Source organism: Akebia trifoliata, chromosome 1, assembly GCF_017979445.1.
Source record: "Akebia trifoliata isolate Shusen 1 chromosome 1, ASM1797944v1, whole genome shotgun sequence".
NCBI classification, from domain to species: domain Eukaryota; kingdom Viridiplantae; phylum Streptophyta; class Magnoliopsida; order Ranunculales; family Lardizabalaceae; genus Akebia; species Akebia trifoliata.
This window is the reverse complement of record NC_141375.1, coordinates 12021547-12032753: the sequence shown is the minus strand read 5'-3', so window position 1 is coordinate 12032753 and position 11207 is coordinate 12021547. Positions and strand designations below refer to the sequence as shown.

The window sequence follows — 11207 nt, the reverse complement described above, 5'->3', positions numbered from 1 at the left end:
TTCTTTTTGTACTCATAATCCACCATAAATGAATCAAACTTCCTATAACATTTTCTTAGATCTTGTTTAAACCCCCATACATTCTTTTTCTTAGCAAACCATGCTCTCCTTGCCCTTGACCTTAAATCATTTTGGCTTCTCCCAGTAAATCTCTTCCTCCAAATCACTATTTACAAAGGTTGTATTGATATCAGCTCCCTCAATTTCTAGATTCGCGCTTGTTATCAAAACCTATCCTACACTCTCAATGAGATTTTTACAACGGATTAAAATTTTCATCAAAATTAATACCTTTTTTTTTATTATCCAAACCCTTCTCAACCAACCTTGGCTCATAACGTGACTATAAGCTATTCTCTTTATTTTTCTACTTGAACACCAACTTGTTTTTGGGTGTTTTCTTTGCCTTCGACAATTTTATAAGGTTGTATTTGTAGCTCATATGCTTTCATTCTTCAAGTTGAGATGAGGAGAGCTAATCCATGCAACTAGTTAATCCTTTCCTCCATTCACTCTAGCCAGATGTTCAGTGGCCATTGAGCGAGAACCCTTCCACTCTGGACTCATGGATCACTATGGTCTATTATGGCTGGCTTTCATCGATGTTCAACTAATTGGTTTCACAGTCATAGAAAGTGAAAATTTGGAGCAAGACAAAACGACTTGAAAATAGGCTATGAATGTTATAAAACTAGAGGTTGCCCTGGGAGCAGGGATGCCATAGTTCGTAGAAACATAGGCACGGGTGCCATCTTGCATTAGTAGAGGCGGCGTAGGCAGTTGACCGAGAGGCTACAAACCCATAAGTGGGAAAAGCACCTGTAATAGACTAGCTTTACATATAATGTATGTACAAGTGAAAGACCAGACCAATGAACTGAAAGACCGTCTTTCTTGCGTGTGTGTGTCGTTGACTCTTCTACTTAATGGGTTATTTCATTTTGAAACCTACTTGGTTATAATTTCTACTTCGTCTATACGCCCATGGGATACATAAAATGAAAAGAAAGATACGTGTTTAGCGGGATAGGATCACCGGGAATAGAAATACTGGTTGGAGAATGAAATGATCAACAATTTCATTGCCTCACCCAACGAGTGAAGTTGCCGAAGCGAGTCTAAAAGCCAAAAAGCAATGAGCCGCAAGCAACAAGCATGCAAGTGTTGGCGCCTGACAGAACTCCACTCTACGTAAGTCTTGTCAAATCGGGGAGTCACAACATCTCAGGTTACCCACAGTGACAAAACCACAATAGAAATCACTGTGCACAGTTTGCACAATCCATCCAATTATAACATCCCTTTAGAAAAAATTTAGTTTTATCATTATATGTCACTTTGTTTTTTCCTCGTTGCAATATTATTGGCCTATACTATCCTTGTTATTCAAAAAATTGATCCCTTATCATTCCAATTGCAGATGATGGATCAGTTTGGTGTTGGGGCTATAATGTCTGTATCCTTCATAGTAGATATTTTACCACTTTTGGTGTATGCGACACAGGAACAATTGGAACATTTCAATGTTAATCTTCTCTATGATAGGTTCCTCTAGTTGTTATTCCTTTGACAGATGCATGGACGGCCAGCTTGGTGTCAATGTGGAGAACTCTTCAGTTCCATGTTTATTAGAGCAGTTCCTCGAGTTGGGCTCTCCTGATTCCTTGACAGATGAATCAAGTACAGACTGCAAAACACATTTGAAGGTAGGTAACAAATTCAATCACCTTTTTTTTAGGTAAAAAATATTTTCTTAAGATCAAAGAAACAAAAACAATGAGGAAAGGGCACCCTCCTTGTAAGTTGAGATTTCCAAAAATGCAGCAAAAATCATGACAGACAAGAACCAAAAATCACCCTAAACAAACAATATGAATCCCATTCCCATCTAAAGACAAAATCAAGGAAAACAAAAAAAAAAAAGATCCCATTGAACAGATGATCCTGCATTGAAACAGACAAGTAAAGTTAAGAGCTCTCCTTGTACAGTCACAAAGTTGGCCATCATGAAAAACTAAGAGAGCTGCTATTGGCACCCCAACTTTTACTTATTCCACCCCAATTAAAAATAAAGAAAGCAAATTGATGGTTGAGAATAAGTAAAGGTTGGGGTGCAAATAGAAGCCCTCTCATATTTTTTTTATATATTTGATTTCTATTTTTTCGGTTTAGGATTTATATGAGCCTAATCATAATTGAAAACAGCTACTGAAATTGTTTGAATGAGTGTTAGAGTGTTTTGTAATGTTCAATTAATAATTTGAGCCAAATGTTTCTTATTTTTGAATAATGTGTTTTAATCTTTAATTGGGGAGAAATAATTTAAGAAATTGGGGTGTGATAAGCAAAAGTTGGGGTGCCACTAGCAGCTCTAAAAAATTGAATTTGTATTGCAGGTTCTTTCTGTCCAAGCAGGAGGGATGATGTCATTGGCAATTGATAGCATTGGGGCCCTCTGGATATGGGGAAACTGCCCACAGCCGAGCAAAAGCAGCAACGGAGAGTTCTCTCTCACTAGCAGCTCTGTTCCCCTCCCTGTTTGGGATTTCCATGGCCACACTGTTGTTAAGGTGGCATGTGGAAACGAACATGTTGTTGCCCTAGTAAGTGCTGGAGAAACATTTATGGGGTCTGATCTCATATGCTATTCATGGGGTAATAATAACCATGGCCAGTTGGGTCTGGGAGACTTGGAGAGTAGGCTGAACCCTGAAATGGTGGAGACTTTTAACCTTAAAAGCCCTTTCACTGCTTATGAGGTTGCATGTGGGGCATTTCATACCACTGTACTCACCCACAATAAGGTCAACTCATCTCACTTCGAGAAAAAATCTATTTGTTGGACTTTCGGTCTTGGGAATAATGGGCAGCTCGGACACGGAACCACCAATAGCACGTCCTTACCGGAACCTGTGAAGAAACTGCCACTAGATGTGTTCTTGATTTCTGTTGATTGTGGATTATTCCACACGTGTGTCATTTCCTCGGAGGGAGACGTATGGTCATGGGGTATGGAAAAGGGTCTTGGGTTATGCCCAGATGCCAGTTTTACTGGGACAGATGCTGGTGATGCAGTCTTTCCTCTTAGGATTCCATGTGATGAGCAGTTATATGGTCATAGGTTTGTGAGCCCAGTACAAGTTGCGTGTGGGGCAGCCCATACAGTTCTTGCTGCTCATGATGGATATAAGCTTTGGGCTTGGGGTAGAGGATGGAGTGGTGTTCTTGGAAGAGGTAATGTAATCGACAGCTTTGATCCATGTATCGTGATGTGGCCACCACTCGATGAAGTCTTGCAAGAAGGATTGGAGGAAACAGACAAAAAGTTATCTTTAGCTATGGAAGAGGTGCGGCATCTCCAGTCAAAATTGACTCTCATGGAACGATATGCTAGCATACTACATGGCTCTATTTTTGGGAAACCTTTTGACGAGAAAGATTTGCCACGGTCACTGCTGAACTCGGGTACTTATGATATTGCCAAGGAATGGGAGAATATATTGGAATCAGCAGACCGTGGGACACTCAACTGGATGGAGGTGTTCTACCGAAACATGCTTACCAATGTGAAGAATAGGTTAATGAAGAGAACGATTCAGGAGATGATCAAGGAGTGTCTCCATTCTTCAACCACTGGAAGCAGGGCGCCAATGTAGAATTTCATTCCATCTCCAATAACATACATTACTGTCTTATACAGGTTTGTGAAATATATTTACTTTGTGGATAATATAGTTCATTCATGGTTGGTTTTTTTTTGTCGATATGCATTTGTATTATAATAGAAGACACTTTCTCCAATGATGCCTGAAATAAGACACTTGTGTAAAGGTTTGAGCTCATAGTTGAATTTGGCATTGTTATTTCTTATTTGCAGTAAAAATCCATGTATTAGGCTCTAATAAAACTTGTGTGAAAGGTTAATTTAGCCCATAGTTGAATTGGACATTGATATTTCCTATTTGCACTAAAAATCAATGTATTTGGCCTACTTTGTTTAGGGCTATCAATGATCCACTTTTTATCCTGAATGGAATCCGATCCTAAAAAGTCAGATTTGGATACAAGATTTGTGCTTTCGGATTGGATTTGCATCATAATATTAAAAATCAATAAAATCTCGGATCGGTTTCAGATTAGTCTCAAACCAATCTGATTTCTTTATACGTAAGTGGTGTCCCTTAACCCATAACCCACTCATTCAATCTCTTTTTAACCCTTAACCCATAACCCACTCATTCAATCTCTTTTTTTTTTTTTTTTTCTCCTCTACAACTCATCTTCCTCAATAGAAGCATCCCAAACCGTAGGCTCCTCAACACCCGTATTCAACCTTGCAAGGCCATGGCTCACGTAGGCTCCTCAACACCCGTATTCAACCTTGCAAGGCCATGGCTCATGTCGACAATGAGTGCTTAGACAGGCGACGGAGAGGGCTTAGGCGACAAAGATGGTTGGACACTGAGGGCACATCTCTCTCTCTATCTCCAGTTATGCCTCTCTCTATCTATTTTTTCACTTGCACAGTGCAGATCTCCATTTCCATAGACGATCTCTTAACTTTTTTGCCTAAACGTCATGGGTTCCTTCCCCAAAACCCATCTCTTCTTCAGCCTCCATCTCTTTTTTTTTTTTCTTCCCTCTCAAACCCAAACTGTAGGTGTTATTTTCACCAAACATAATTATTTGAAAAAAAAAAAATCTATTGGATTGAATCGGATTAGGATTGATGAAATTTTAACCGGATCGGATCTGGATCGTAGGCTGATATTTTCGAATTGGACTTGGATTGTAGGATGAAATTTTTGGATCGGACTAGATTGTAGGGTGAAAATTTCGGATAGATAGCAGAGTGGTACTGATCCGTTGTCAGCCCTACTCTTGTGCAAATTATTTTAAATTTTCTTTTCTGGGAAATGCTCACATTCTTTGCAAGCATATGAATGCGGTGATCTCCATTATATCTTTCATCAAAGTACCTTTTATACATATGGGTCCCGTTCAGCAACAAACATTTTGACAAACATTTTGGCCAAACATTTTTTAAAACATGGGTTAGAGGTTTTGCAATGGGCTGATTTTTGGTGAGGATGATCTCTACGGTGAGGAGATCATCCTCACCAAAAATCAGCCCATTCCAAAACTTCTAGCCCCAGTTTACAAGTTGAAAAATCGTGGACCGTCCATTTTTTATAAACCATTTTTTATGGGGTTAGAAGTTTTGGAATAGGCTGATTTTTGGTGATGATGATCTCCTCACCGTAGAGATCATCCTCACCAAAAATCAGCCTATTCCAAAACCTCTAACCCATGTTTTGAAAAATGTTTTGCCAAAATGTTTGTTGCTGAACATTTCCCTATATATATAGGGAAATGTTCAGCACCCTAAGTTTTACCACACACTTTAACAAACGTTTTTTGTCCTACATGGGTTAGAACATGGGGGGCGTTCAAGGGACAGACTCAAAAACAGATTTCGTGAAAAAGTAACTGTTGGATCATAAGCAATTGGACGGCCAGGATCTAAGTTTCATAGTTGTATCACCACTCATGCACGACGCACAACTCTTCGTCAGATTTTTTGATCTATTTATAAATAAACCCTTCTAATTTTTTTTATTTCATTACAAGCACCTTTTTCTTATAAATAATACCTTTCCATAAATTTCCAGCCTTTTATCCTCTCAGTCTTCCCCAAACTGAAGCTCTCCACACGACCTTCACTCTCCATCGTAGAAGGCGGCAAAAGTTTAGTTTGCAATCACCTTGCAACAGAGAACCTTAACCCTACCTCTATCACTCTTTCTCTCTCGTCCCATATATGTATATATATATATATAGGGAAATGTTCAGCAACAAACATTTTGACAAACATTTTGGCAAAACATTTTTCAAAACATGGGTTAGAGGTTTTGGAATGGGCTGATTTTTGGTGAGGATGATTTCTACGGTGAGGAGATCATCATCACCAAAAATCAGCCCATTCCAAAACTTCTAACCCCATCAAAAATTATTTACAAAAAATAGACGATCCACGATTTTTCAACTTGTAAACTGCGGCTAGAAGTTTTGGAATGGGCTGATTTTTGGTGAGGATGATCTCCATCCTCACCAAAAATCAGCCCATTCCAAAACCTCTAATCCATGTTTTGAAAAATGTTTTGCCAAAATGTTTGTTGCTGAACGGGACCCATATATATATATATATGGAGGATCTCTGAAGGACTTTTGAATAAAAAAAAAACAATCAGTAAAAAAAATCCTAAATTTCACAAAGAAAACCCTAAGTTTCCCATCTTTTGATTTTTTTAATTTTGTGTTAAATTTCACATTAAAAATAAAATAAAAAGAAAATTAAATGATTTTCTTGGAATGGGTATTCGATATTTGATTTGTAGAGTATCACATTCGAGTGATTCGTGATTCAAGCAGGTTTGATTTTCGATCTTGGCAACTCATCTTTGAATGAGAGGTCGCGAATTTTGAAGATCCACCTTTAGGGATTTTTCGATCAATCTTTTTCAAATTTTTTATCATTGGAACTCATCTTTGATGAACGGGTTGCAGCTGTAGAATGTAATATGGGGATCCATCTTTAAGGCTTGATCAACTGTTCTCTTTTTGCAGATTTTAAACATGGAAGATCATCACTTTAGATCCTCTACAACCCATGATATCAACTACAACAACAAAATCGTAATTCTAAATCTGTTTACTTGTCTTTGAAACCATTCAACCTCATCATGATCATCTCTTCCTCCTCTATGCCCATATGTACAAATTCGTAAGAGATCAGAACATTGTGTATAAGAGGGGAGGTGTTGGTAATATTGAGGGGGTAGATTGTAAATTTGAAAAATTATTTATTTATTAGGGTTTTGCAACTATCTCATACGACCTTGTCCATTGGATCTTTCAAGATCTAATGTCCCACGAGTTTTGTCATGAATTATGTTTCTGAGTCTGTTTGTTGAACGAGGCCCATATAAATATATATATTTTTTCGTCTTGTAGTGGCAAAAAAATTTATTATATTTCATGAATATTATCAAGCCTCAAAAAGTTATTTGAAGTAATTTTATTCTATTTTACTATTTTATACTTAAATCTTTTATTGAGAGGGACCATACATGGGTTTTTATAAGTCATGTTGGGAGGTGATTAAAAAGGACTTGTTGGTTTTTAGAGATTTCTTTGAGGAAGTTTTTTTGGATTATGGGTTGAACTTTACGTTCTTAACATTAGGGACTTTAGACCAATCAGCTTGGTTTTTTTTGCCTAAAAGATTTTGACGAAGACTCTTGCCTAGAGACTTAAGGAAGTAATTCCTAAGGTTATTGGCAAGGAGCAAGGGTCCTTCATTAAAGGAAGGCAGATGTTGGATGGTGTTTTAGTGGCTAACGAGTGTATTACTTCTAGGAAGAAATCGGGGAAGGCGGGTCTAGTGCGCAAAGTAGATATTGAAAAGACTTATGATCGTTTTAATTGGAACTATGGTAACTTCTGCATCGTATGGGTTTTTGTGAGAAATGGATCAATTGGATGACCAAATGTGTTTCCTCGGTCTCCTTTTTCATTTTGGTCAATAGTTGTTTGGTTGGCATTTTTAGGAGCTCCAAAGGGTTAATTAGGCAAAGCGACTCACTTTCTCCTTTTCTCTTTAACATTGTTGTGAAAGTCTTGGGGAGGATGATTCATAGGGTCACTACGGTGGGAGCTTTAACTGGGTTTGGAGTTTCGGAGATGGTACCTAAAGTAACCCACCTTCAGTTTGTAGATGACACGCTTATCTTTCTGTTTGCGGGTCCTAGTCATGTGTGTTTTCTTAGAGGCCTTCTTTGTTTGTTTGAGGCGGTGTCTACTCTTTTGATTAATTTGAGAAAAAGCAGGATCTATGCCATTGGGGAGGTTCCTGATATTGAGACCTGGGCCGAGTTCTTGGGTTGTCAAATCGATTCTTTGTCCACGTCCTATTTGGGTCTTCCCTTGGGAGCATCTTATAAAGCGCCTTCGGTTTGGGAGTTGATGTTGGAAAGGATTAGGAAGAGACTTGGTTCGTGTTAAACTAAATATCTCTCAAAGGGGGGAAGCTGACGTTAATCAGGAGTACTTTGACAAGTATTCTAACTTACTATCTTTCGTTATTTGTGTTGCCGAGTTCTATTGACTCTCAATTGAATAAGTTGGTGAGGGACTTTCTTTGGAATGACAAGAGCAATAATTGTAACTTTTATTTGGTGAATTGGAACCTAGTGTGTCGTCTTAAGAAAGTGGGTGGTCTTGGGATTTGGAGATTCAAGTCTGTCAATGAGGCATTACTTGGGAAGTGGCTTTGACGTTTTGGCATTGACAGAAGTGATCTCTGGAGAACCCTTGTAGTGATTAAGTTTGGGAAAGAACATTTCGGTTGGGATTGTAAGTCAAGTAGTCATACCTTTGGGTTCAAGGTTAGGAGAGGCATTTTGAAGTTAGGAACTTCCTTGGATGATCACATTTGCTTTGAAGTGGGTAGAGGTGATAGTATTCATTTTTGGGAAGATGGTTGGTGTAGTGATACCCTTTATAGTATTTGCTCCCTAATTTGTACTTGTTATCTATGAGAGAAGGAATGTCGATCTCTACCTTCTTGGTTCCTAATGAGAGGGGTGTGTCTTGGGATCTTGGCCTTAGGAGAAGATTGAATGATTGGGAGATTGATAACACAATTTTTATCGTTGACTTATTATCTTCTACGGGTCTTTCACTTGATAGGGTGGATCGTAAGATTTGGAAATGAAGTGGTGATGATCGTTTCTTGGTCAAATCTTTTTATTCCTTAATTGAAAGTATGCAAGACATTTATTTCCTTCTTCGGTTATTTGGAATTCTAAGGTTCTGTCTAAAGTGTATTTTTTCTTATGGTTGGCGTCTCTGAACAAGCTTCCAACGATCAATCATTTTAGGTGGAAAGATTTCATCTTGGTTGACTATTATTGTATGGGTAAAGCGAGTAGGGAGTCTGTGAACCACCTTTTTATTCATTGTGAGGTGGCTTTTTTGTGTTTGGTCTCACTTTCTCTCTCTTTAAGGTTCCTTGGTGTCATCCTAATTCGATGGTTCAATGTCTTTTTGGTTGGAAGTCCCCTTCGTTTTCTGGCAAATTGAAGATTTTGTGGAGTTTAACGCCTTTGCTATTTGTTAGGGTTTGTGGAAAGAGATGAATATGCATACTTTCAATGACAAGGCAAGTAATGCTTAGGATATTATCTTTGGTTTGTTATTTTATTGGTGTAAGCGGTTCAAGAAGTTCAACGATTTTTTTTTTGAAGACTTTCCTTTTAGATGGGAAAATGTAATTAGGGAGTAGTCTTTGTTTGTTTGATGTGGTTTTGATGCTTGTTGCTTGTTTTTCTTGAGGACTCCTTGTCCTCGTTTTAATAAAACTTCTTATAAAAAATAAGAAAAATCGATTAGTTAATTTTGAGTATTCTATTAAGGACTTGATCATTTTTGGGTTTAATTCTAGGCAGTTATCTTAAGGACCTTATAAAAATCGGGTCTCATTCGGGTACCCAACTAGTGCATTTATTTTATTCATATTATTTATAATAAAATTGGTAGTTTAATTAAATACTAACAAAATGATATCTCGAAGTAAATGTAATTCAAGTAAAATTAAATTTAAAATATAAAAACTGTAGACACCTCAATTTGAACGGGTCACTTCTCGAAAGGGCCCAAAAATATCGATTTTCCAAATAAATAGGCCAACGAGCCTTAAGGGCCCAACTCATTGAAAAGGGACATTTTTACCAAACCGAAGCCCCTAAGACCTCTCAATGGTTTAGGAGGCCACCAAAAGGACTCAGCCTACCTTACGACTTCCCAACATTCACCGCTCCGCTTCCAAAATAAAAAACGTCAAATTTTCGATAAATTTCACCAACGGGCCTAAAAAGCCTGATTCGCCAACACGTGACATTTTTGATCAAATTAATGATTGCAAAAATCTAAAAAAATTAAAAATTAAAAAGGTAAGACTTGAGATGCCTACCCCTCCTCTACTATCACCGCTCCGCCTCCGTATCCGTAAAAAACATTTCTAAAACCCAAGTCCAACACTACAAGGCCCACAAATCATTAACCATATCCAATTCATTATCCAACCCACAACCCTAACCCATAAACCACAACCCACATCAACCAATCACTCTTTTATCATCAAAAGATGACACATGTCATCACCTCATCTCACCTCCCTCACCCAACTACCTACCCCATTAATTTGCTTTAAATCCCATCTACCCACACATCAACCCATCACCTTTTCTCTCAAATCAAACACATCTACCCACACCCCTAACCTATACCTCCCCTAATCTACCCTCATCATTCCCTACAAAACCTACATCTACAACCTAAACCTACACCATCCTCTCAAGTCAAACACTCAACCTCTCCCATCAACCTATCCCAACCCTTCATTTCCACCCACTTTAACACATGGCATCATCTCCTTCATCCTCCCAAAATATCATCAACCACCTCTTTAAATCCTTCATTCTCTTAAACCAAACACCATTTAATCTCAACCACCATCTTAAACTTATCTCACCAAACACTCCACCCAAATGGGTTGGGTAGGATCCAAACCATTTGGGTCAAAACTCACCCATTTAACCCCCCTTACCTAAATACCCTCCAAATTTCCTCTAAATTACACCCACTTCTCTCTCAAACTCATAACCATTCTACCCTTTTTCTTCACTTCACCCCATTATATCCCTAAAATAACTCCTCAACATCTATAAATACCCTCCTCCTCTTCCCAAAAATGGCCCCCAACCTTCACTACAAAATTCTCTCCAACTCTCTCTACTAACAACTATCACCCCTCTCACTAAGAAAAATCTCATCAATTCCCTCACACTAACCCTTCCCAAGTCTCATAAAAAAAATCATATACTACACTCATCTCCCTTATCATCTCTTCTCTACTCCTTCAATAAAAAAAAAAGTTGTATTTGTTTAAAATACTAAGGACTCAAAAAGACTCAAGCAAGAAGAAGAAAAGAAGAAACAAGATACAAGGTGGGTTCAAGGCAATCCCCCCCCTCTCTCTGCTACACCCTCTCCTCCTCCCTCTTCTATCACCCTCTCCCCTTCATTTTATTTTTTAGGATGAATGGACCCCAAGGCTAAAGGTCTATAAGGGTCATTTCCATCAA

At 38.2% G+C, this 11207-nt stretch overlaps 1 protein-coding gene across 1 annotated transcript in view; it reads left to right on the top strand.

Moving 5' to 3' along the window:
* LOC147410722 (ultraviolet-B receptor UVR8-like) overlaps positions 1 to 3883 on the top strand; it is a 5682-nt gene extending 1799 nt beyond the window's left edge. Inside the window, exons 2-4 of the mRNA XM_086420056.1 lie at positions 1421 to 1456; positions 1582 to 1706; positions 2397 to 3883. Coding sequence (XP_086276182.1) covers positions 1421 to 1456; positions 1582 to 1706; positions 2397 to 3656 — 1421 coding nt within the window. The 3' untranslated portion in view covers positions 3657 to 3883. The remainder of the gene's footprint in view (positions 1 to 1420; positions 1457 to 1581; positions 1707 to 2396) is intronic.
* The last annotated feature ends 7324 nt before the right edge of the window (positions 3884 to 11207 follow it).